This window comes from Camelus ferus, chromosome 2 (assembly GCF_009834535.1).
Source record: "Camelus ferus isolate YT-003-E chromosome 2, BCGSAC_Cfer_1.0, whole genome shotgun sequence".
In the NCBI taxonomy this organism is placed as follows: Eukaryota; Metazoa; Chordata; class Mammalia; order Artiodactyla; family Camelidae; genus Camelus; species Camelus ferus.
The window spans coordinates 69,770,735-69,797,150 of NC_045697.1; the positions used below are offsets into that span (position 1 = coordinate 69,770,735).

Consider the following 26,416-nt stretch of genomic DNA (forward strand, 5'->3'; position numbering starts at 1 on the left):
CTGTGTTTGTGGGCTCCTTCCACAAACTTTGGGATTGTTGTTTCCTTATTCTATTATCTGCCCCCTGGTGGATGAGGCTAGACTAGAGGCTTATGCAGGTTTCCTGGCAGGAGGAGCGGTGCCTGCCCACTGCTGGGTGAAGCTTGGTCCTGGACTTCTGGTGGGTAGAGCTGTGTCTAGAGGCATTTGTGGCTCAGAAAGTCTGCTGATGGATGGGACTGTGTTCCCACCCAGTATGTTGTTTGGCCTAAGGCTTCCCAGCATTTAAGCCTACAGGCTGTTGGGTAAGGCTAGGTCTTGGTGCTAATGATCTAATCAAGATGTCAGCCTCCAGGAAAGCTCATGCAGATGAACACTCCCTGAATGTCCACCACTAGCTTTTATGTCCTAAAGGTGAGCCACAGCTGCCCCCCCCCCACCTCCCCAGGAAACCTTCCAAAACCAGCAGGCAGGTCTGGCCCAGGTTCCTATGAAATCACTACTTTTGCCCTTGGACCTCATGCACGTGAGAGTCTGTGTATGCTTCCCAAGAGAATGAAGTCTGTTTCCCCAAGTCCCGTGGAGCTCCTGGAGTTAAGGCCCACTGGCCTTCAAAATCAGATGTCCTTGGGTCTCGTCCTCTCTATGCCAGAACCCCAGGGGAGCCTGACTTGGGGCTCCAAGCTCTCACTCCTGTGGGAGGGCCTCAGCTACTTAATTATTCTTCAGCTTGTGGGTTGCCCACCTTGGGGGTAATGGGGCCCGATTATTGCGAGCATTGCCCTTCCTACCATCTAACTGTGGTTCCCTCTTTATGTTTCCAGTTAAAGTGGATCTTTTCTGCTAGGTTCCAGTCTTTGTTTTCAATGGTTGTTTAGCAGTTGTGGTTTTGTTGTAGTCCCGAGGAGAGACAAGCTCATGGTCCTACTACTCTGCCATTTTGACTGGAAATCCCAAGAGATGTTGTTGAGAGTGCATCTGCTGGATTGCTGAAGACAATTACTACTGAAAACAGATCGTATTCAAGGAGGATGCTTTGGTTCAGGGGATTTGAATCCTGTCTGGAAAACAGGAGGTGCCGCAAGACTTGTAGATATTACTTGAGAAGAGTGTGTTTTTATAGAGTCTTAAAGACCTAAATTTTTAATTATTTGTTTTTTAAAATTACACAAATCACACATGTTTTTTTTGGAGGGGGTGAAGCAGGTATGTATGTATGTATGTATGTATGTATGTATATATGTATGTATGTATGTTAATGGAGTTACTGGGGATTGAACCCAACACCTCATGCACACTAAGCATGCACTCTACCACTAAGCTAGCTATACCCTCTCCCATAAATCACACATGTTTCCTGTAGACTTAAGTAGGGGTTATTTCAAATCATCTTTACCAGTAAGTTACTGTGTATGATTTATCTTTAGATAATGTCCGGAAGGCCTTCACATTATTCAAGTTTTCTCTTCCTGATGTGTGTATTATCTCTTGGTCTATGTCTGGCATTCTAGCTATCAGAATACCATGAGAAAAATATGATACTGGGAATTGCACACTTTACAGAAACAAATGCTGCTGGTTTTTGAGGTCATCAGGTTGCTCATGGCAAACAATGGCTGAACACTGGGAAATGCTGATTGGGCCAATACTATAAAGCTACAGTAATCAAAACAGCATGGTATGGGCAGAAAAACAGAAGTATGGATCAATGGAACAGAATAGAGAGTCCAGAAATAAACCCACACACCTATGATCAATTAATCTATGACAAAGGAGGCAAGAATATACAATATAGTAAAGACAGTTTCTTCAACAAGTGGTCCAGCAATTCCACTTCTGGATATATCTGGAAAAAAAATGAGAACATGAATTCAAGAAGATACATGCACCCCAATGTTCATAGCAGTGCTGTTTACAATAGTCAAGACATATAAACAACCCAAATGTCCATGATAGGTGATTGGATTAAGAAGTGGTGTATATATACATAGACACACACACAATGGAATATTACTCAGCCATTAAAGAGTGAAATGCTGCCATTTGAGCAACATGGATGGACCTAGAGATTATCATACATAGTAAGTGATCCTATATTTACATAAATGATATAAGTCAGACAGAGGAAGATAAATATTATATGATATCACTTAGATGTGGAATCTAAAAAATAATACAAATGAATCTATATACAAAATAGAAACAGACTCACAGACATAGAAAACAAACTTAGTGTTACCAAAGGGGAAAGGGAAGTTAGGAGGATAAATTAAGAGTATGGGATTAATGAATACAAACTACTATACATAAAATAGATAAGTAACAGGGATTTACTGTATAACACAGAGAACTATATTCAATATCTTACAGTAACTTTTAATGGAAAATAATCTGAAAGAAAAATATAACTGAATCACTTTGCTGTACAGCTGAAATTAATACTATATTGTAAGTCAATTGTACTTAATTAAAAAAAAAAAAGAAAATGCTGCTTGGAAGATTTCCCAATGCAGAACTTTGTAGCATCATATTTTGCCAGTAGTCACAGGGCCCCTTGACTTTCTGTCCTCAAGTTCAGCATATTCTCCTTTTGGCAGACTGCCTGGGCAGAGATGCCATTGCTTCCTGGTCCTGGTCTCAGTCCACTGGCCTCAACTTGTCTAGTTACTGTTTCTTCCAGGATGCTCCCTGAGCCATCATGCACACAGAGGACTAGTTGACCTCTCCAGGAGCCACGTTATGCCAGTGCATGTATCTTCCATTCAATTTGCAGCAAGTCTCTTGTTCAGGATCATGTTTCTCAAGTTATCCATACCGCATGGCTTTTGTTTTTATTTCCAATCCATCATGGACTTATACTTCTTTTAATAAAATATGATAAAAATCAATTGCTAGAAAAATGAAATGGAAAATAAAGACAAAGACATATAAAATACAAACCCCAAATGTTGAATTTTTTCAAATGCATTTTCTGTAGCTATTGAGATGATGTGATTTTTATCTTTAATTTTGTTAATGTGGTATGTCACATTTATTGATTTGTGAATGTTGAACCATTCTTGTATCACTGGAATAAATCCCACTTTATCATGCTATATGATCCTTTAAATGTTTTGTTGAATTTGGTTTGCTAATACTTTGTTGAGGATTTTTGCATCTACATTTATCAGCGATACTGGCATATAATTTTCTTTTTTGTGTTATTCTTGTCTAGTTTTGGTATAGGATATTAGCCTTATAAAATGAATTAGAAAGCATTCCCTTTTCTTTAATTTTTTTGGTGAGGTTTTTTTTTTTTTTTTACTTCTTTTTAATTTACTTTTTTTTCTGGGAGGGGTGAGGTAATTAGGTTTGTTTATTTATTTATCTTTAGAGTAGTTACTGGGTATTGAACCCAGGATCTATTTCTTTTTCTTTGTGCTTCTGTCTGATATGTTAGTTTGGTGGTTTTCTATGATGTTTTTCTTAGTTTCCTCTTTTTTTTGTCTGTGGTCTAGATTTATGTTTTGTGGTTACCATGAGGTTTGTATAAAATATCTCAAAGGTAAAATAGTTCTTTTCCTACTGATAGCATCTTCATTTGCCTATACAGGTTCCATCCTTTTCTTTGACCCTTTTATGTTTTGTTGTCTCAAATTATCCCTTTTTATGTTGTGAGTTTATCAAATTGAAGTAGTTAAGTTATTTTTACTGCTTTTCCCTCTTTAACCTTTACACTGTAATTAAGTGTAATAAGTTTAACAACTTATTCTGATAAAGAGTTGCAATTTTCTGATTATTTTTGTCTATTTATTACCTTACTCAAAGTTTCATGTACTTTGCCTTTTCATTTCATGTAGAAGAACTCCTTTAAACATTTCTTATATGGCAGGTTTAGTAGTGATGAACTCCCTCTGCATTTGTTTATCTGGGAAAGTCTTTATTTCTCTTTCATATCTTAAGGGTAACTTGGCTGAATAGAGTGTTCATGGCTGACAGTTTTTATCTTTCAATATTTTGAGTACATCATTCCACTCTCTCCTGGCCTGTAGAGTTTTTTTGGAGGCATCTGCTATAGCCTAATGAGGATTCTTTTTTAGGTCATCACCCTTTTTTACCCTGGCTGCCTTTAAAATTCTTTCTTTGTCATTAAATTTTGACAGCTTTAATATAATGTGTCTTGGAGAATTTCTTTTCACATTGAGGTAATCAGGTGTTCTCTTAGCTTTGTGGATTTGTATATCCAGTTTCTTCCCCAGGTTTAGGTAGTTCTCAACTGTTACTTCTTTAAATAAGCTCTCTGCTCCCATCTCCCTCTGTTTTCCTTCTGGGATATCCATTATGCTTATGTTGTTCTTCTTAATGGAATCAGATAGTTCTCATATAATTACCCCATTTTAAAAAGATCTTAGTTCTCTGTCCTCTTCTACCTGTATCATTTCTAGATTTCTATCTTCAAGCTCATGAATTCTCTCTCTCTAGAGGGTCTTCTCTATTTTCAGTGTTTTCTAATGCTTTGTTCATCTCATTTGTTGAATACTTTAGCTCCAGAGTTTGTCTGATTCTTTATTTTAGAGTTTCAGTCTCTTTAGTAAAGTATTCCTTCTGTTCATTAATTTTATTCCTGAGCTCATTGAATTGCTTTTTTTAAATTCTCTTGTAGTTTATTGAATTTCCTCATGACAGCGATTTTGAATTCTCCGTCAATTAGATGACAATATTCTGTGATTTTAAGTTTGGTTTTTGGAAAATTATCAGTTTCTTTTTGTGACTTCATGTTATCATTGTTTTTCATGGTGTTTGATGAGTTGTTCCTCTGCTGGTGTGTTTGAAGTAGCAAACACCTTCTTTAAGTAAAGCTTTTTTTTTTTTTTTTTAAACTTGATTCTAACAATTCAACAGATTAGTAATTACAGGACTTTGTTTTTCAACAACAAAATAGATTTGTGTTTGTGAAACATAAAGTTATATAGCTGGCACTATAGTTCAAGTTTTTGATTTTTCTTCCCTAAGCTGCCTCTGGCTATATTTGAGAATTGGGTACTTCCCGCCCTCTAATCTCTCTCTGCCAGGGGTGTTGCTGGGGGTGTTGCTGGTGCCCTTATTGTTGCTGTTTATGCTTTCGGGGTTACTGGTACCTTTCTGCGGCTGATGTCACTGCTGTCCTGGCATCACTGCCTGGGGCACTTGGATAGTGGGGGCCTCTGCCACATTCAGGATTGCTTGGGTTGCAGGCTTTGCTATGGTGGGGAGAGAATGAGTGTAGGGCCAGGGTTGCAGTTCCCTCTGTCACATCTGTATTTTTTGGGTTCGAAGGAGCTGCCACTGTGGGTGGAAGGGAGCTGGAGTCATGGGAACCTCCATGGCTGGAGGGACAGGGTTGCAGGCCCTACTGCTGCTGCAGCCAGGAGGCTGGAGTCATGTGTGCCACCTCCTTGGTTGCTACCGGGTTCTCTGGAGCTCTGGGCTCAGCCACCACAGCTGGGGAGCTGGGATCAGAGGCACTGCCTCCAGCATTTCCTCAATTCTGCCTCTTCTGTGTGTTCCAATTGTGTTTTAGTACACTCGCTTTTAGATGTACAGATGTGGGGAACTTTCTTGCATTGTGGTGTGTTGAACAGAGGATATTTTGTTGAGTTATGGATGTTTTACTGGTTGTAGATTGAAGAGGGGAGACAAAGAGAGTGTTTCATGCTGCCATGATGCTGACATCACTCCTCTCTGAACCTTTTGACTTCTTCCAAAGCATTTCTGGCATCTCCACCTCATTTGTTGTAGGCCATTGTTTTTTCCTCCAAGCTTTGAGGAGCCATTTCAGTAGCACAGGGCTGACTCCAGACATCCTTCTTGGGGATTAAATCCTGAGTTACAGGAGATTGCCCCCATTTCAACAACCTCTTCCTTATATTCTCTAGTCTAGCATGTTCATGACTGATTTCCAACATATTTTTCCAGTTCTGGCTAGTACATGTGAGCCAGATTCTGTAGATTTTTTGTCAAGCTGAGATTTGAATGTATTTGTTGGCCTAGAAAGCATGAGGAGAAGTAGGGGTACACATTAAAGGAAGTAGGCCTCATTTTATGAGGCATTCACCTTAGTAAGGCTCCTTGTAGTCTCCAGGTGAGGAGGGGCTGCTATCCTGTGGCAAGGGGGAGTGGGACACTTCTTTAGGCCTATAAGGTTCAGGAGAATTTGGGGTTCAAAGTCCTTAAAATATTCCCAGTTCAGTTTCAAGATATCACCCCTTTCCTATCATGACCCTGATTTTAGTGTTAGAGATTCATGAGGGTCTATAAATGAAAACTTCTATGCAATTTGGATAATGTCATAATCAAATTGTGGGTCTAATTTTCAGCCCAACTTGTCCTCTGGTTACAGGAGATAAGGGAACATTTAAATGCTGCCATAGAAGTCTTGTGGTTTTCAGTCATGCTCTTAGTTGGTCATTGTGTGACTCAAGCCTATAATTTTTTTTCTTTTAGCATATTGATAACAGCAATAAACAACCATAATTACAACTGCCATCTTATGTCTCAAATGCTAATGATGTTGCACAAGGCAGTGCATAACCTGCAATCTGTATCCCATCTGAATTCACCACAGGCAATTGTGAATTGGTAATTGTGTTATAGGATAATGCTGAAAAGGATTATTATCTTACTTACCATCCACAGATTAGTTATCTATTGCTTAGCAGCTTAAAACACTTGTGTTCTCAAAGTTTCTGTGGGTCAGGAATCTGGGAGCAGCTTAGCTGGGTGGTTTAGTTCAGGATCTCTTACAAAAGTGTATTTGAGGTATTGACCAAGGCTGCTCATTTCAAGGCTTGACTCAGAAAGAATGTTCTTCCAATTTCACTTACACGTCTATTGACAGGGCTCAGAAGATTGACTTCCAAGCTTAGGCCCCTGGCTCATGCTGCTTCACGATGTGCCAGCTGGCTTCTCTCAGAACAAGCAATCCAAGAAAGAAGCTGCCAAAATGGAAGCCATGGTCTTTTTAGAACTCAGTTTCAAAAGTGATGTCTTATCATGTCTGCTGTGGAAATCAAGTCATTAAGTCCAGCTCACATTTAAGGAGAGGAGATTACACAAGGGCATGAATACCAGGAGGTGGGGATCATTGGGGTCTGTCTGATTACAACTCACAATGGTGTCCTTTTCCCATCTTAGCAAATGATCCAATTCCAGAATCTCATCCCTAGGATCTGCTCCCTAGGACTACTTCTGGTACCAACTGTCTTAATTTGGGTTCCCCCAGAAGCAGACCTTGTGACAAAAATTAGACTTCTACTGGTTCTGTTAAAAAGATGAATGAGACACTAATAGGAAAGTGTGGAACATGATACAAGGAAGGAAAGGCTGCCAATAAAGAGTGCATTTTTTTACTGTGATAAAATATGCATAACATGAAATTTGCATTTTAGCCATTTTTAAGTGTACAGTTCAGCCACATTAAGCACATTCACATTGTTATGTGACCATCACCACCATCTATATCTAGAAATTTTTGCCTCTTCAAAACTAAAACTCCCTATCCTTTCAACACTAACTGTTTATTCCTCCCTTTTCCCAGCCCCTGGCAACCACCATCATACTTTTGGTCTGTATGAATTTGACTACTCTAGGTACCTCATATAATTAGAATGACTCATTAATTGTACTTGTATGACTGATTTATTTCACTTACCGTAACATCATAAAGGTTCATCCATATTGTCACCCATATGTAAGAATTTCCTTCCCTAAGACTGCATAATATTCCATTGTATGTAAATACCACGATTTACTTATCCATTCATCTGTTTGATGGACACGTGGGTTGCTTCCACCTTTGACCATTGTGAATAAAGCTGCTATGAACATGGGTGTAAGAGTGCATTTTAACACCTTTTTTGTTGTATGGTTCCTGCACAGTAAACTACACATATTTCAGATGTACAATTTGATGAATTTTGATAGATGTATACACCCATGAAACCATCCACCACAATCAAGATAGCTAACATTTCTATCACTCCCCAAGAGGTGCAAGAGAGTGTATTTTTAAAGCCGGCTACCAAAGTGAGCAACTGGAGTTTAATCCTTTAGAGACACTCTGTGGATTGTGTATTTTATAGCAATTTCTGTCAGTTGTTGGTTGAAGACTGCTTGGGAGATGCAAATTTTCTGGAACTTCTGGCCTGCTTAATCAGGAGTTGGCAGAACAGCCTTCTGTTGTTGGCAAAAGCCCTCAGGTGTGGGAATGCTGACACTGGCAACTGGAAGCCAACAGGACACAGGGAGGTGGTAAGGTCCTAGGGATATGGATGCGGCACTGAGGGCAGCAGCCACAGGAGCCTTTCATGTAAAACGTAGTCACACCTATTGGTTTTAGTTCTAAGGTTTTTCTCTAACCCACCTTAATTCACACCTCCTCAATTGCTTTTCCTACTTCCAGTCTCTTTCTTCTCCCCACTCTCCTCCACAATGCTGCCAAAGTCATGTTTTTCTGAAACACAGGTTTAAACATGCCAACCTTTTCCTGGAAACTCTTGTGTGATGACACCTAGTCTTTAGGATTAAAGCCCTTCCTCCTCTTCACTATTAGGCTCAGCACAGCTCTTCCCACAGTGTCTCATATCACCATGACAGGCCATAGTCTTTTTCCACCTTGAACTCCTGCACATGCCATTATCTAGGGTCTCTTTTTCCACCTGACAAAATCTGATGCCTCCATCAAGATGCAGCTTAAGGTCACCTTCTCTACAATGCTGTCTCTAATCTTTTCCAGGAAAGACTAATTTTTTTCCTCCTTTTTACTGATTGGATATTCCCTGCCATAATGGTTAAATTGTGTTTTAATTATTAGCATATGTTAAGCTGTACCGAGCATTTTTCTGTCTCCAGCACCATATACAGAGGTCATCAAAAAGGCAAAGAAAACCTAGTGAACTTCTTCAGGATCCTGTCAGTCTTCTAGTGGTTGGTCATCTGGTGTATGAATGATGTTAGAGAGAAATAAGTGGGAGTGCTAAAAATCCTTTTGAAATTATAGTATAGGCCAGTATCAGGGAATATTAACTATTTATAGTGCTGTAATTGAGTGTCTGGATGAACATCACATGTTAATAGAAGGCTTCTGTATTGTATGGACACACTATTCTATTATTGTTTGAGTGATAGCCCAGAATGTAATTTTTCTTGTTTACAGGTAAAAATCTGAAAATACTTAGTTTCTCATCATTCAGGCAAGAACTGTGGACTCTAGTTCTCCACAGAGGCTGGACTCCTACTGTGGATCTGGGGATTAGATAAGCCTTGCTAGAGGCCATAAACTGTCCCATGTGAGTGACTGTCCAGGGAATTGCAGTGCCTGGGAGTGGAAAGAAGGATTTTGCTTTGTGATTAAAATGAGACACCTAAATGTGGCTGAAGTGATGGGACTTAGAGGCAGAGATCACAGAGTCTATTCACAGTAAGTTTACAGGGCAACAGTGTGATCAGATTGGAGAGAACTTTTCAGTGAGCTACTACAAAAGGAGATATTCACAGTAGCTTAAAGAATAGAGCTTTACTGGAAACAAAAAATGTGGGCACTGTTTACAGCAAAACATTTTGGGGCAAATTTAGACTTCCTAAGACCTGAAGACTTCAAGTTCTCATTGTTTGTATGTTTCATTAGGAAGGCAGGGAAGGGGGACACATTAGCTGCCCTCAGGGAATAGAAAAAAGTTGGACAGGGAAGTTCCAGCTCAGACGTGGAAAGATGAAGAAGAGTCATTCAAAATCCAGAATGAATAGGTTTGATAGCATCTATCCCCCTTATCTGCAGGAAGCAGACACCCTGGAAGGAAAGACAGGATGCCTCCTCATGATGATGCTTCTCAGTTTGGGGATCAGAGCCTCATGAGAGCTTCTTGATATCATGTGATAGCCATGATGAGAGGCAGAGGCTAAGGATGTAGGCCATCTTCCTGGCCAATCTTAAATCTATTGGATTTAGGTTAAAAAAAAATCTTCCATTTTTTGGTCTCCCAAGAACTGCCAAGGCCTGCTGACATGCGGTTGTGCCTGTCTGGTCCAGTGACTTCAGATCTAGGGAAGCCCAAGCTGGAGTAGAAGAGACTATAACTAGGAAGGGAGTTCCTGTTGTGTGTATGGTGGGGGGAGAGGTTTGGGAAGAGACTCATGTCTAAGGGGTAGGGAAGGAAGTCATAGCTCAAGAAGGCTGGGTAACCTTGGTTCAGGGAGAATTAAGAGGGGCTTGGGCACAGAGGCAGGGGGGCCGGGTGGAGGAGTTGGATGCCACAAATCACTACTGGATCTTGTCTTCCTCTTATCCACTTCTTGGAGGAAAGAATCTATAGGGCACATTAGTAAGGGACTTCACAATTACCTGCTTCCTGTGGAAAGTAAAATAAAAGCCAGTTTTGTTGTTCAAATCCATGCCTCTGAGGGAGCGTGGATCCTGATGAATAAAAGACTTCGCTGCTTTTTTTCCTGCTGAATCCCTAGATGGCTTAGTTATGAAGTCAGGTAACATGAACTGTTGCAAGCTAAACTGGCCTGGCCAATAGAGGGAGAATTTGAAGTTCCTTTTCCAGTCCAGGGGAGAAGAGGTTAGTGCTCTAGAGTTACGACAAATGATAGTTTGAGACTGGGTTATATAAGATAAAATACCAGAAATATGAAATTCTTAATGTTCATCTGGGATTTATTTAAGTTGATTTGATGAAGAACCCCCCACCCTGACCCCTTTCCTCAGCTTGCTTCAACTTGAATATTCAATAAGCTCATGAATGATGAATTTTGTTTCTTTGGTGTGAAATGGGGCAGAGCTTGATGGGGTGGAGAGACAATGTGCAAGGAAACATTGGCCCAGACATAGAGACAGTTATGAAAATGGGAGGATCCTGGGGTGACTTTGTTTGTTCAAAGCAGCAGAATTGAGGGATTCAAATCAACCTTAATCCATCTCTAATAAGGAAGATGTTCCTGGGTGACACTGGGTTGCGTAAGAACAATTTTGAAGTGGTGAGGGTTGAAGGTAGATGTGAGCCCACTGCTGAATGAATCAGAGGCAAGAAAATAGAAACAGCATTGTGCAGATAAATCTTCTAAATCATGAAATTATACAGGATGTGATTTCGTCGGTGAAATATGCTGCAGATCTTGCTTACATTACATCGTACTTACAGTAGCAGGATACAGCGGATACTGAAAAGAGAAAAAAAAGTTGAAATGTTTCCAAAGCAACATTTGGGGTTTGAATTTCAAATTTTCACTTTGTACACCAGTAAGTAAGATAGATTCCCTTCCCTTCAAGTTAGGTGAAAAACGGGCAGATTAAATCAGTTTTGAGATTTTTCCAAATAACATGAAGCACCAAGTGTGAGGAATGTGTAAGCAGACTTATACCCTTATGGGGAATACCAATGCCTAGTTTATGGCTGGTGTCTGGTTTGTGGGCCAAAGATAGGTGCCAGGATTTGGAACCATAGAGATAATTGATAGATAACAATTACAACAACAACAACAAAAACAATAATTACTTCTTTATAAACTGTGAACTTAACCTTGGTCTAAAATTTTATGAGCTAATTTCAGTAGTTAATGTGCATGTAAGAAAAAAAGCCAAATTGGAAATAAAATGCTAATGGTAGGGGTAGGTGATCACTTAAATATTTTCAGGTTACATATTTTATAAACTGGGAATAAGACAAAATATGGAGGGGAAGGAGATGCTTTACAAAGTCCTGAAACCTTCTTCAGTTGCCTGTCTGTGGCTTCTCCAGCTGTGACTTTCCTTCCACTGCCTCCCCCTATCTCCACACACCCTTTCTCTTGACCCCAAATACTCAGACATAAAAATTGTGTGAGCAACTTGCCATTTTCCAGTTTTCATGAATTCAACTGCTTCATTGATTTTATCAAGATTCAGAGTATGGGTAATTAGTGGATCTAGGTTAAACTTCTTTGCCATGTAATCAGAAACCAGTTTAGGGACGTCCTTTCTGCTTTTCCAGCCTGGAAATACATGAATTACAACAGATTTTATACATCAGATCCACTATACAAAAAGGGCCATACAAGGTAACTGCTGGAGGTGTCGGCTTTGACTGAGGAAATCTAAGGATTTCCCATGAACTGGTCTGAGTCATCAGGAGAATAGCTGTTCTGAAGGAGACCTCTGGTTCTACAGAGGAGAATTTAGTTAAAGCAAGTGGAACATGTACCTTGTCTTAGATAATCTTGGTGTTAGATTGCATTGTCTGGGGAAGTGTAATCCGTATCTAATGTATAACAAAGGCCAAGGTCTTGGGAACCATGAAAGGAAGCAATTCAAAAGTTAGAAATAGGACACTTCCTGTGTGTGTGTGTGTGTGTGTGTGTGTGTGTGTGTGTATGTGTGCGTGTATGTGTGTGTATGTGTGTGTGTATGTGTGTGTGTTTTGATCTGCAGCTTCATGAAAGAGCCAAATATCATAAGGGAAGAGAGAAATTTTCATCATGGCACTGATCTCAATGACAGGTCTTGGAAAATGAATGTGTATAAAACAAGGTAAGAATAAAATATGACTTCAGGAAGTAAAATTGCACAGGGGAAGATGAAGTTAGCTAAGATAATGTAAGCTTAGCACTGTATTTTCTCTATTCTTGTGATATTCAAGAAATATTGTCCTTATATTTAGCACTGTGCTAAGTGACATGCCCAATGAGTCACTTCACAGAATTGGTGGCTCGCTCGTTTCTGCAAAGGGTGAGTGTGGTGTAATTTTGCAAGGAGGCAACAGTGTCCTAAGCAGCTTACTTCTGTGACAGGATCTTGGCAGTTACTTGCTTTTCTTGGTTGCATCCTCAGCCAGGTTCTCTTCCAGCACATTTATTTTCTATGTCAGTTGATTTCTAATATATGTCATCAAGAATTTGAACTAGTGCTCTATGTTATGACATGAAAGGCAGTGTATTTTTCTATTTGTTTTTATCCTTTAAAAAATTGAGGTAAAATTGATATAAAACATTATATTAGTTTTATGTGTACAACATGATTTGACATATGTATATATTGTGAAATGATTACTAGTAAACTAAGTTTAGTTAACATCCATCACTACACATAGTTACGATTTTTTTTCTTGTGCTAACAACTTTTAAGATCTACTCTTTTTATCTTTCAGTTGGTGATCTGGTAAGCATTTTTCTGTCTATGTAAGGAACACTTTCACTAGTTTTGTGTTTCTTCTTTTAAACAAGCAACATAAAAAGGAAGGAGCCAGGACCACAGACTAGGCTAGGCAGTGTTTCTGAACAAGGGCACTAATTTTTAGGTGGGGAAGGTTCTTTATTGTGTACATTGTAGGAGATTTAGCAGTCTTGTCATTAGATGCTATCCTTAATTGAAAACCATTAGAGGATTATACTATCTGTAGAAGGAATTAACTTACATTTATGACCATTATATGAATGCTTAAGTGGCTAGTGAAATAGTTTCTTTGTGAGCTTTAAAGTTAGCTGAGTATGTGTATTTGGAATCAATAGTTATTGTCTCTAAATACAATAGAGGGAAGTAGCAATGGATGTATGCAATTATCCCAAATAGAGGAACTGAAAAATCACCGTTTAAATTGTATTCTTCTTTTTTATTTTGTTAGTCCTACCATTTATCTACTCTACATAAATGAATTGAGTAAGATGCCTAAGATCTATAACAATATACCACCGTAGCTAATTTGGAACATAAATGGCTCACCAGACCAAATAATTCAGATAGCTCCTAATTCTCATCTCTTTTGTCCAAGAATTCAGATTGCCCCAAATCCTCTGGATAAATAGATTTCTTCTTAAATAACAGGTTACTTGCTTATGAGCCCAGAATCCTAAGCAGATTTATTTAATTTAGTTTGTTTTCTACTTTCTCAATAACAGACTCTTCCAAAAGTCTTTAAAAAATACAAGTTCTAAGGTTTAAAAGATGGAAAATCAAGGAAGTCTATGAAAAAAATTTTTTTCCTCTGGAAAAAATAATTCTCCTTCACTTTTTATCGGTAGTTTTTCAGTCACATATCGCTTATGTTTAATATCTTTAGTTGTATAATGCCAACTCTGTTGTTTTAGATGAGATTTACTTTAGTTGAACAATGACTACTAATGGTTTCAGTATATCCTCCAAAGAATCCCAGTTGGCAGTTATATAATTCAATTGAAATATAGTTATTGATTACAATATTGACCTTCCTTTTCAATTTAGAATTTGCATTAAACATTGGACACTTCTTTCTTCACTAATCAACTAAAAATTTGTCTTCCTTTGATGAGAAAAATCTTACCAAGAAGCAACTGTGTACATCCAATATTCATCCCTTTACCTTGGATATTTATGTGTTGACACAAAAACTGTCAAGCTCTTGTTTTATGTTCCTTCTCAAGCATTTATGACACATTTCTCTATCTCCCACCTCTATAACCCCACACATTTCCACACTCCCCTGCATCATTCATACCTCCAAAAATAGATCCCTTTAAAGAACGTCCTGAGAGGAACAAGTGGCCACTGATGTTGAGCTGGTCACCAATCATCAACCCAACAATCACACAGACCCCGTGGCTCTCATGGCAGGAGGCCAGGGCAGCTGCCTGTTGTAAAGCAATGCAAGACAATGCAGGTGTTAAAAGATGTACATGAGAATTGGACCTAAGTTTGAATCTCAGCCTGACTGCTGCATAGTCTGTGACATTCTTTTCTGAGTCTCCCTGTCCTCAATTGAAATAACATTTATCTTATAAGAATGTGCCAAAACATAAATAAGACATTGTGTGCTGCCTAGCATAGTATCTGGCAATTTAGAATGCAATAAATGGTAATTAAAAAATGAAAATACTAAAGGCACCCATGGTAGCAGTAGTAGTAACAACAACAACAACAATAATAGTAACTTTTATAAGAACCATTACTGACACTGGTGGTTAGAGTTGACATATTTTTCGAGATATTGAAGAGCATAGTTGGATATTTGTATAGCATCATGTATTAGCAAAGTTATAAATAAAACGTGTTCCCATTAGTTATTTTCAAATGCTATATCTCAGAGCAAGACTATCTGTGGGAAAGATTTTGTTATATCATTTTACAGAAGAGGGGATTTATGTGTGGTAAGGAATGAAAACATTTTGGTAAGCTAAGGAAAGGACCTAGATTGGAAGAGATAGTTTTTGGGTCTCCAAAGAGCTGACTAGAAGATGGAGACATGCAACCCAATAATATGTTATTTCTGCAAATCCCAAAGAAAGCAAATCTCAAGCTATGAAACAACTTCCTATGCATTTATATTCTTTTACATAAACCATATTCAGCCAGCAAAATAACTACCTTTTTCTTCATTTTTGAAATGAACTCATTTAATCAAGGTTGGTAAATATTTTCCTTGGAAGGTTATCTCAGATCCAACATGAAAGACTTTGCTGAAGTACAAAGCTCAGTGCTTTATAGGGTCATTAATCCAATATTTCCCTTATCTTGCTTAAATCTTCTGGCTTGGAAGTATGGTTACCAAACTACTGCTTGTTATGAAATAGTTCAGTGAGAATTCTTTACAAAGTCTTTTTGTCCTGCCTATTGGAGGTTGTCTGCTTATTTGAAGCTATAATGAAACAGAGGGAGAAGAAAACTCAGTATGGGAGTTTGGTGTCTGGCATAGTGAATAGATTTGTGAGAGTAGACTGAGGTTACTGGCTGGGATGTCAGAGGCACAAGGAAAATTAAATAGAAGAATGTGGAGGAAATTTTAGAATTTTCTTTCAGTTAAAATCTAAAATGATGACTGGCAGAAATACTGGTAATTTTCACAGCTGAGGATCACATACCACAGTTTCTGGATTTCCAATGACCTCGAAGCAAAAGTCCACACCATCGCCTGTCATCTCAAATAAAACTTCTTGAATGGGTTTCTCATAGTCCTGTGGGTTGATGCACTCAGTGGCACCCACTTCCTTTGCCTTCTCAAATTTGTCTTTATTGATGTCCACTCCAATTATCCTGGCTGCTCCTGCTGCTTTACAGCCCATGATAGCAGACATGCCGACTCCTCCAAGGCCAAATACTGCACAGGTGGAGCCTGGGGTCACCTGAACACATGAAGGCAAAAAACAAAAGCAAAGGGAACATGTGTCTTTACTCATGTGTATATATACTTTTTAGAAGACATAAGCAAAGGACATTTTCAAATAAAACATGTAACTAGAGAGTTTTAGCTTCTCAAGATATTTCTAGATATGAAATACTTTTTGACAGAGGAGGGAAAAACAACCTGTGAATAGAATTTCAAGGAATTAGGGTATGTAGAAGTAGTTTAATGAACTTTCATTGTATCTTAAGACTTATTTGACAGATTGTTTATTTAATTCCATATATTTCTGAGTTCTTTATAACCACCTCCACCTCCCTGCAACATTTCCTTTCTCTTTTCTTTTGGATATCAGTAAACTTTGCTTTACTTACAATGTCAATGCCTTACAAAGGCAAAGACTTATTTTTTAATGGGTTTAAAATGAGACTTCCATCCTCTCTCTCTGTATAGTATCTATTAAGACTAATGGACACTGGGAAAAACAAAGAACTAAAATTCAACAGCCAATTAAAGAAGGGAGCTGGGCAGGTTTGGGTGATATTCCAGAAAGACTAGTTTGACAGTAACCCACTCAGCCGGAGTGGGATTACAGTCTGTCTTACATAGCAACGTCCTTTCCATCACTTGGTCTTTTTACTCTACTTTTCTTTTTATGGACACTTATCACCACTTGATATATTGTACAGCAGAACAGAAACTTGATGAGTATTTTTAGCTGCTGAATCCCAGCATCTGGAACAGTTGATGGCTCCATAAATGTTTGTGGAATGAAAAAGAAAAAAGAAAAAAGAATGAACTGGAATGTGGAAGGACACATAGTCATTTTGTAATTGTGTTGTGTTTAACTCCCAGGAATTTCTGAGGTTTCCACTTGTGAACGGCATATAGACTTAATTTGCCACATGCTACTAACCAAGAGTGGTTGGGAAAGATGTTGAAGGGAGTATAGGATGACTAGACAGATAGTAAAGAACTCAAGTTTATGATTCTTTCTCAGTTGTATGATCAGATGTGGCTCAGATGCATGAGGCCTTTTAACTCCATATATCAAGATTTTTATTCATATTGAGTATAAATGCTCCTCACCTTGGCAGTATTGATTGCAGCACCAAACCCAGTGGAAAAACCACAGCTAATTAAGCATACTTTCTCCAGAGGTGCAAATGCATCAGCCTTGGCAACTGAGATTTCATTTATCACTGTATATTCAGAGAAGGTGCTTGTATTCCCAAAGTGATACACTAGTTTTCCCTTGCAGGTAAACCTACTGGTACCATCGGACATCAAGTTGGTTTCTGACTGTCTTTTGTAGACAAAAACAAAACAAAACAAAACAAAATTTATTTTGAATTAGAAAGCCTGAATTCCTTACAAGGAAATTGAATTAAATTTTCAAAAAGAACATATTAGTAAAAGCTTACTTGAGTTGTTTGCAAAAATTGTCCTCAGAATTAAGGCAAGAGGCACATTCTCCACACTGTGGCAGAAAGAGTGTGATGACTTTATCTCCTAGGAGAGCAAGATCATTAAGGCATTATTTTTTGAAGTAGAGATGGCTGTACCTCAGTTCTTTAACAACAGGGCTCCCAAGAAAATATGATAATGAGAATTATTTCCACATTTAATTGTGCTATTGCAGAGAATATGAAATACAAAAAAAGAGGGGATGTCTTTGGCATATATGTTTAGCCCTGAGCTCAGCAGCTGAATCCCAAGGAACTGGCCCCAGATTTGCCTCCTTTGTAAGTTCCTCTTGAAACACCAGATGATTTTTGTCATGTAGCCAAGTCTTTACTTACATTTTCTATACTAACTTCAGCTGTCAGGGATTGGATTTAAAATTATATGGATACCACATGCTCACAGAATAAAATTCTGGATCAGGGAGAAAGGATTGTCTCAATGCTGTCCTCTGTGTTTTACATCAGTCCCTTCTCCTTGGCCATAGAGACCAAAGGTAGGCATTTTTCTCTAGTGATGTTCAAAGTATAAGGAGAACTTTAAAATAACTTGCTTGTGATGGACTTACTGACTGCCCCAAAGTCTATCATTGAAAACCAGAGCAATTTACTTCATATTTTCAGTTAAAATCATTTGTAGGATTTAAGTTCTTCTGTTTCATTTATTTTCAGCTTTTAAAAAGTAACACATACATATAGTAAACATTCAAACTGCACAAGTAAAAACTGACATCCTGATCTCCAGTCTTTCTTACCCTATCCTAGAGACAATTACTTTTATCAATATCCATGGTATCTTTCAGAGATACAACCCCTTTAAAGATACAAAAGCTAGTATACTATTTACCCTATTGTAGGCCTTGCTTTTTTACTTAACAATATATTTTGGAGAGTTCTCATTTTAGAAAATATAGCATTCTATTATTTTGTTTAATAATTACATAGTATTCTGTTGTATAGATATATCATAATTTAACCAGTCCTCTGGACATTGATAGGCATTTAGGTTGTTTCCTGTTTTTTATCATTTTACCCCCTGACATGAAAAACAACAATGCAGTGAATTATTTGGGGCACACATGTACAGTGGTAGGCAGAATTTCTAAAATGGCTCCATAAAGATGTCCTATCCTAATTCCCGGAAACTGAATATGTCAAGTTATCATGCCTGTAAATATGTTACATGGAAAGAAGAGGGGCTTTGCAGCTGTAATTAAGGTTACTAATCAATTGATACTAAAATAAGGAGATTATCCTAGATTATTTAGGTGGACCAGAGGTAATCACATGAGCTCCTTAAAAGGTGACAAGAGGAAAGCAGAAGAGGAAGACAAAGTGACTCGAAGCATCAGAAGGATTTGATGTGCCATTGCTGCTTTGAGACTGAATGAGGGTGAAGGGGCCCCACGAGAAGGAATATGAGCAGCTTCCAGGATCTGAGAGCAGCAGTCCCAGCTGACAGCCCATTAGCTGAGGTTGAGAACTTCAGTCCTACAACTTCAAGGATTGTCAGCCCTATATATTATCATACTTTACATCTTTGCTAACCTCTTAGGTAAACAATGTTTCACTGTACTTAAAATTTTTATTCACTTAATGTTTGAGGGTTTGAGGTTAGGCATTTTTTCACGTGCTTAAAAGCATTTGTGTGTGTGTGTCCCACCAAACTTGATGTGTATTTCCTTTGCCAACTTCTGTAAATTGCTTTTAAAGAATTCTTTATTATATTAAGGGAATCGGCCCATTGTCATATTTGTTTGTTGATTTTTTGGGGTATTTTTATTTACAGAATTTAATAAACTTTGTTGTTGTCAAATTTATCTTATATCTTATTTTACATCTTCCAGATTTTTTGTATTGGTTAAAATTTCCTTCCCTTCTCTGAGGTATTACAATGCTCTCTTATGGTGCTTTATAACACTTCTATGGTCTCACTTTTCACATTTAACTCTTGGATTCATATAGCATTTATTTTTTGTATAAATAATGCAATAGCAACTCAACTTACTTTTTTCCCCAGGTAACTATTCAGTTGTTTCAATGTCATTTATTGAATTGTCCATGTTTCCCCCTCAAATTTGAAAGGCAAATCTAATCCTATATTAAATTCCCATATGTATTTGATCCAGTTCTGGATTCCATTGCTATTTGGTTCTAGTAATGTAATCAACTATTTATCATATGCTTCATTTAAATAATTGTTCAACTGAGTTTCTCAAGGCTGACCTTTTTGGGAAAATTTCTGTCTCATTTGCACTTTCTTTCAGGCTCAGTTTAAGTGAATTCTATTTTTTGTTCCTATTAATATCAAAATATAAATGCAAAGAATACATTTAATATTTTTGTGTAACTTACAAATAATTATCCCTCCTTTCCCAAGAAAGGGCAACATTTTACCTTTTATTTCACTTGATCTTAACATATTTAAGGAATACTTTTTTATTTCCTGAGGTGGGTTCCAAGTTGCTATTTCCTACTGCCAATTCATACCTGTTTTCACTGTGCTCACTCCTTCTCCCACACTCTCGACTATTCCAGCTCCTTCATGGCCCATAATGATAGGATAGCGATCATGGTGAAGGGTTTTACTCTTCAGCATTTTCATCTCTGTACCACAGAACCCCGTGGCTACGATCTGTATGAAAGGCAAAGAGTAATATAGTTTTCTCTGTTTCAGGTAAAGATATTTTAGAATTGTTAATGTTTAAAACCTTTTTGCTAGTTTGATATGCTGCATTAATATTAATGCATTCACTTCTTAGTTTTAACTCTAGATAGGGGTCAATAATTTGTTTAAAGCAATGCAGTGTTTTTCATTAACTAATTTCAGAATCAAAATGATTTGAAAACTTACTGGGCAGGGCAGAATGAGTTCAGAAGGGACAGTTGTAAATTCACAGTGTAACATCAAATGTCTTACTTTGTCCTTATTTGGAGCTTGTGGGTGGGAGTGTGGAGGAAAAAGACCAGTTATAGAAATGAAGGAATTGGAACAAAGGAAAGAAAGGGCTCATGTCTCTTATTATAATTGAAGCCTTAATTTATTTCACATGAGGGCTTCATAGTTTTATTATGGGTACAAGTCATAATCCCACTTTTTGTAGTCAATCAGCCAGATAGTTTAAAATTGAGGAACTCAAAGCAGTGGTAACGAAAGGGTTCAAGGCTGAAATCCTGGCTCTGCTCCTTTTTAGCTGTCTGACCTGGAGGTAAATTATCCTCCTGAGTGTTGGTTTCTTCATCTCTAAAATGGGCATGAAGTTGGCATGCATGCATAAGCACACACACACACACACGCACACAGAGCTAAGTCAAGAATTGAAATCTATTGATTTTTGCCCATGAAAACGGGGAATTATTGGAAGAATACCACAAAATTGCTTGTAACCTGACTGTAGGAAATGCATTCAGACCTAATGGATCTATTAATCCATCAAATAGCCTTTGTCTTCATTTCTCTACTTTGATTCAACATGTGATTAGCTGCATTTTCCTATTATTCTCTATAGACCGGCTTACTCTAATTTGTCATGATCACATCGTTAAAATTGGCTACCAGCCCTGAATCCCTCCAGCCTCTCCAGTGCCCACCATCCTCTGCCTGGCTCACTCTCTATATCTTGTTCAATTTCATGAGTGAGAGATTCAGATTTGTAGCGTATCAGATGAATGGTTGGATGTCTTTGAGTTAGTGTCCAAATCTCGTATGAGTTGAGACCCTGTGGGTGGAAGAGAGTGGATGGGGATAGCCAGTGGTCCTTTGTGCAATCCACAGGGGATGTAAGCCAGAGAAGGCTCTCTGGAAATAGGACACGGATTGCATAAGCAAGGTAACTTGTCTGTAATCCATTAATAAACAGTACTTAGTCATCATTATTAAAATTAAATAGTGACAATTAAAAAATCTGATTTAGAAGTCAGGTGAACTACCTTTTGGACTGGTAGCCCCTTATTAAAACCCCCTGGGGGAGATTTAAGAACTCTCATGAACAGACTGCACTCCATACCAGTTAAATCACAAATTCAAAATATCTGATGGTGGGACTCAGTTATCAGCATTTCTCAAAGCTCCTGGATGATTCCAAAAGTGTAACCAAGGTTGAGAAAAACTGTTGAGGTCTGTGTTCTTACTTAGCCATTTGAATAGTCACTGCACCTTATTGGATTTCAATGTTCTCATCTGTAAAGTAACAAGTATCCCTAAGTCCCTTCCAGCTCTGACCTGAATTCCAAGGATTCAGACTTGATTTATCTCTAATCAAACAAATTTTCATACAACATACAGTCAACCCTCCTTATCTGCGGGTTCCATATCCATGGATTCAACTAACTGGAGGTTGAAAATATTTTTAAAAATTTGAAAAAGTGAAACTTGAATTTGCTGCATGCTGGCAACAATATACATATAATTTATATTATATTTACAGTAATTTACACAGCATTTATATTTTATTAGGTATTGTAAGTAACCTATAGATGATTTAAGGTACATGAGAGAGTGTGCATAGGTTACATGCAAATACTACACCATTTTATATAAAGGACTTGAGCATCCTAGGAATTTGGATGGAGTAGGGGCAGTCTTGGTACCAGTCCTCTGCAGATACTGAGGGAGGACTGTATTTCAAGATAACTGAAATATTATGAAGACTATCATAAAGAAATTAGAAAGCACGGGTTAAAATATGGTTCATGGGTAGCAACATCTTTTAATAGGTAATTAGTAATAGCTATAAATAAGTATCCTTTGGGTATGGAGCCTATGCCATACCTTCCTAACCTTTTCTCTGTCTGGATTAAAAGACTGATAGAAATGTTTAATGAAAAAGAAATAGGACAGTATGTAGTTTTCTTTCTGAATCAAACATTGTGAATAGAATGTATAACTTACAGTGAACAGCTCTGAATTTTAGTGTGGAAATGTGGATTTTTTTCTTTTTTACCTTTACGCGAACTTCCTTTGCCTTTGGTGGGGCCACTTCCACCTCTTCAATGGAAAATGGTGCACCAGGCTTCCAGAGTATGGCTGCTCTGCACCTGATAACCTGGGAGAAAGAATATGGGCACAGAAAGGGAAACTCCTTAGGCTTGGGGGTTGGAGAATTCCTATATTAATGAGTATTAAAAGGTCACATTTCTTCTGCTCTGAGCCAAAAAAAAAAAAAAAAAAAGTCATTGCTTAAATATATGCTAAAGGTAGCCTCTTGAACCTCAATTTAACTTTTCTTGTACTATCAGTGCCTATATTCAAATTAGTCTTGTAATACTAACTATATTTATGTAGTGCTACACAACCAAGAGGATAGATGTCATACTTTTGATCTTACCATGAATGAAGTTGTCCAGTTTCAGGGTGGAAATGATACTGCAGTGTAGGAATTATTTGTGATCCAAGATATGGGGGAGGATTAGTTTTTGGGTAGAGGTAGGAATGAGACCATCTAGCTATGGCAATTCATCAAATGGTGGTGGTCATTGGCAGACTGACATTGAAGAGGTTGTTGGTGGCAGGGTAGCTCTTAAGGGTTCTGATATCAGCCCACCTCTGTTCTCATAAATTCTCTTCCTATATGGTCTCACCTATTTTTGTAGATTCAACCACTACCTCTATGTAGGTGACTTTCACAATCTGCATCTTTGGATAGACTTGTCTCTATGTTTAAGACTCTATTCATCTGCTATTTCAATGTCCCGCAGGTACCTCAAACTTAACATGTTTAAACATGAACACATCATTGTTTCTTCTTCTTCCCTCTTCCCCCTGCCCAGTGGTGGAAACAACACACAATCTGTTCTTTCCTCTGCATTCTGTATTTCATTGAGTGGCCATGTAACCTATTCACTCACTGAAGAAAGAAATCTGGGAAATAGCCTTAATTTTTCTCTTTCCGTCAACCTCCACAATCTAAAATTTTCTGTAATCTGTCCCCTCTTCTCCATTCCTGCTACTACTGTGTGGTTCAGGTCCTCATTGCCTTTTACCTGGCTTGATTTCATCACCTTCAAGCCCATCTTCTATAACATTTCTATCTGAACTATAATTTTGATCATGCTAATTCCATACCTAAAAATGATACTGCTACCAATTCTTTATTAGACTCTGTTGACAAGTCTACAAGACTTGTCCCTGTCAGTCTCTCCAACCTTATTTCTGGTCACTTCCTGCCTCCAGGCACAAAAAATATTCTGGAGATTCTCATATGGGATATTTTCCTTGATTCTCTGTTTCTCCTCATGTTGTTTCATCTGCCTGCACAACTGTCTCCTCTTTAATGTGAATTCTTACATCTGTAAGTTTCCTCTTAGGTGTCACCTTCTCTGGGAAGCCAGACCAGATTAGGAGCGCGCTCTCTCTCTCTCTCTTACTACCCTTGCACACTCTTTTATAATCACTCTTTAATAATTGCTAGGTCTCTCTGTGAGATCCGTGAAGGAGAGGATATGCCTTTGGCTCTGGAATGTTTGATATAGGGCTTGATATGTTGCCTACTGAAGGGCTGAAAAAATTGAGGAAGGGCAAAGCACCTAAAGGGAATAAAAGAAAAGGAAGGAAAAGGAGAAGTACTAAGATTAAGACTGTCTCTCATCTTTAGGAGTATAGAGACCAGTTAGGTGATGAGCTGTTGGTAAATAGACAAGCACACAGATTAACACAATTATACATGACATAAAGGAGAAAACCATACTTACTTTCCCTGTAGTACTCATGCTGACTTTCTCCGTGTTCTTCTGGGCACAGATGAATATACTGAGAAAGAGAGATTCTGGTTACAACTTTCAAAGTCCAAGAGAGTAGAGGTTACTGTTTGATCAAGAGGCTGGATCCTAAGCTTTGTGTATAACCAGGTAATTAATACACCTGATATCTGGAGACTCAGATTTTCCTATTCCCTGAGGAAGGTAAAATATGAAATAGACTTAGCCCAGTGAAAATGCACAAAGGTGAAATTGTGCAAACTTTTTTTTCTTTCCTCAATCATAAAGTTCTCCTCTTAGTAGCTACTCTGTTGAATTTTAAATTTGGTCTTTTAAATGTCCAAGTTTAAAATTTCTAATAGCATGTATAAAATTGTCTATGTTGTTTTTCAAATGCAGATATGATATCTGTGACTCTAAACTTGAGTTTCATTTTGATTTGATTTTCCAAACCTGTGTCCCATTTTCAGGAATTAGGGTGTTATCAGACAGTTTATCTAGTAATTTCGCATAAGCGCCTCACCTCTTGGTATGCTTTACTGGTTACTCAGAGGAATTGAAACCAATGTGTGAGAAACCTGACAATCAGGATTTGGATTTGAGAAAATCTCTGTATGTGGATCAAGAGAGTTTTGACCAGGACCCTGATGAACATGGGAACAAGGAAATACATTTCTAATGAAAAACAACACCAATGGGCAGGTTTTAGCTGGAAGGGAAGAGAAGAAGCATAAATGCTCTCTCTGTGTCATAATATGATTATATGTTTTTTCTTCTTTGGCCTGTTGGATTATGGTGGATTATATTAATTAATTTCCAAATGTTGAACCAGCTTTACATACCTGAAACAAATCCCACTTGGTGTATTAATTTTCTTTCTTTGAACTGTCTTTGTCTGATTTTGGTTTCATAGTAATACTAATTTTATAAAATTATTTTCTCTTCTATTTTCTAAGAGAGATTGTGTAGAATTGGTGTTAATCCTTTAAATGTTTGGTAGAATTCTTCAGTGAAATCATATGGGTCTACAGATTTCTTTTTGGGGATGTTTTAAATTAGGAATTCAGTTATCTCCATATTTGTAGGGCTTGTAAGTTGTCTATTTCATATTTGGTGAGTTGTGGTAGTTTGTAGTTTTTGAGAAACTAGCACATTTCAACTAAATTGTCAAATTTATGTGTGTAGATTTGTTAATGGTATTCATTTATTATTTTTTTGGTATCTGTTGTGTCTGTAGTGATATACACTGTTTTATTGCTGATTATTGGTAATTTATGTCTTCATTCTGTTTTTCTTTGTCAGTCTTGCCAGAGGTTTGTTAATTTTATTGATCTTTTCAAAGAACTAGCTCTATTTCATTGATTTTTCTCTATTTAAAAAAATTTCGCTGACTTTTGCTATTATTTTTTCTTTCTGCTTATTTTTAGTTTATTTTGCTCTTTTATTTATGGGATCATGAAGTGTGAGTGTGTATTATTGATTTACAACTTTTCCTCTTTTCTAACATAATAATTTAGTGCCATGTATCTGATTCAGTGCAGCTTTAGCTGTGTCACACAAATTTTGATATGTTTTTTCATTTTTATCATATAAATATTTAAAAAACTTTCCCTTGAATCTTTTTCTTTGACCTACAGATTGTCTAGAAGTGTGTTGTTTAGCTTCCAAGTGCTTAGAGATTTTCCTTTTATTTCCACTATTTATGTCTAGTTTGATTTCCATTATTGATTTCTAGTTTAATTGTGATCAGATAACATACTCTGCATGATTTCAATTCTTTTACTTTTGTTGAGATATGACCTATCTTGGAATGTTTTGTGGGCACTTGAAATGAATGTGTATTCTGCTGTCTTTGGGTAGAATGTTCAGTAAATATCTCTTAGGTTCCCTTAATTGATGGTGTTGTGAGTTCTATATACCTTTGCCTTCTTTCTGTCTAATTTTTCTATCAGTTCTTCAGACAGGGATGTTGAAGCATTTAACTAAAATTGTTGATTTGGCTATTTTTTTCTTTCAATGCTGACAGATTTTGACTCACAAGTTTGTAGCTCTGGTACATACACATTTAGGATCATTGTCTCTTCTTGGTAGATTGCCCTTTTATCATTATATAATACTTCTCTTTGCCTCTGATACATTTATTTTCTCTGAAGTCCACTTTATCTGATATTAATATAACCACTCTTGCCTTCTTTT

The 26,416-nt window shown here is 37.6% G+C and overlaps 1 protein-coding gene across 1 annotated transcript; it reads right to left on the reverse strand.

Moving 5' to 3' along the window:
- Positions 1-10,628: 10,628 nt before the first annotated feature.
- ADH6 (alcohol dehydrogenase 6 (class V)) lies at positions 10,629-24,366 on the reverse strand. The gene is made up of 9 exons (XM_006191279.3): positions 24,215-24,366; positions 22,468-22,569; positions 20,015-20,159; positions 17,486-17,573; positions 17,151-17,367; positions 15,802-16,062; positions 14,442-14,574; positions 11,829-11,967; positions 10,629-11,157 (listed from the first exon to the last, which is right to left on the reverse strand). Exons 1-9 carry the CDS (start codon positions 24,230-24,232, stop codon positions 11,133-11,135), a joined length of 1,128 nt encoding a protein of 375 aa, XP_006191341.1. The 5' UTR covers positions 24,233-24,366; the 3' UTR covers positions 10,629-11,132.
- Positions 24,367-26,416: the final 2,050 nt, after the last annotated feature.

What these genes read in the sequence shown, in the direction of transcription:
- ADH6 (XM_006191279.3), bottom strand. An exon ending in AGTGAGCACAGTGAAAACAG is followed by an intron (nt 17,574 to 20,014) that starts GTATGAATTGGC and finishes TTGCTCTCCTAG; the next exon opens with GAGATAAAGTCATCACACTC. An exon ending in TTGGAAATCCAGAAACTGTG is followed by an intron (nt 14,575 to 15,801) that starts GTATGTGATCCT and finishes GCTTTACAACAG; the next exon opens with GCAGCTGCCCTGGCCTCCTG.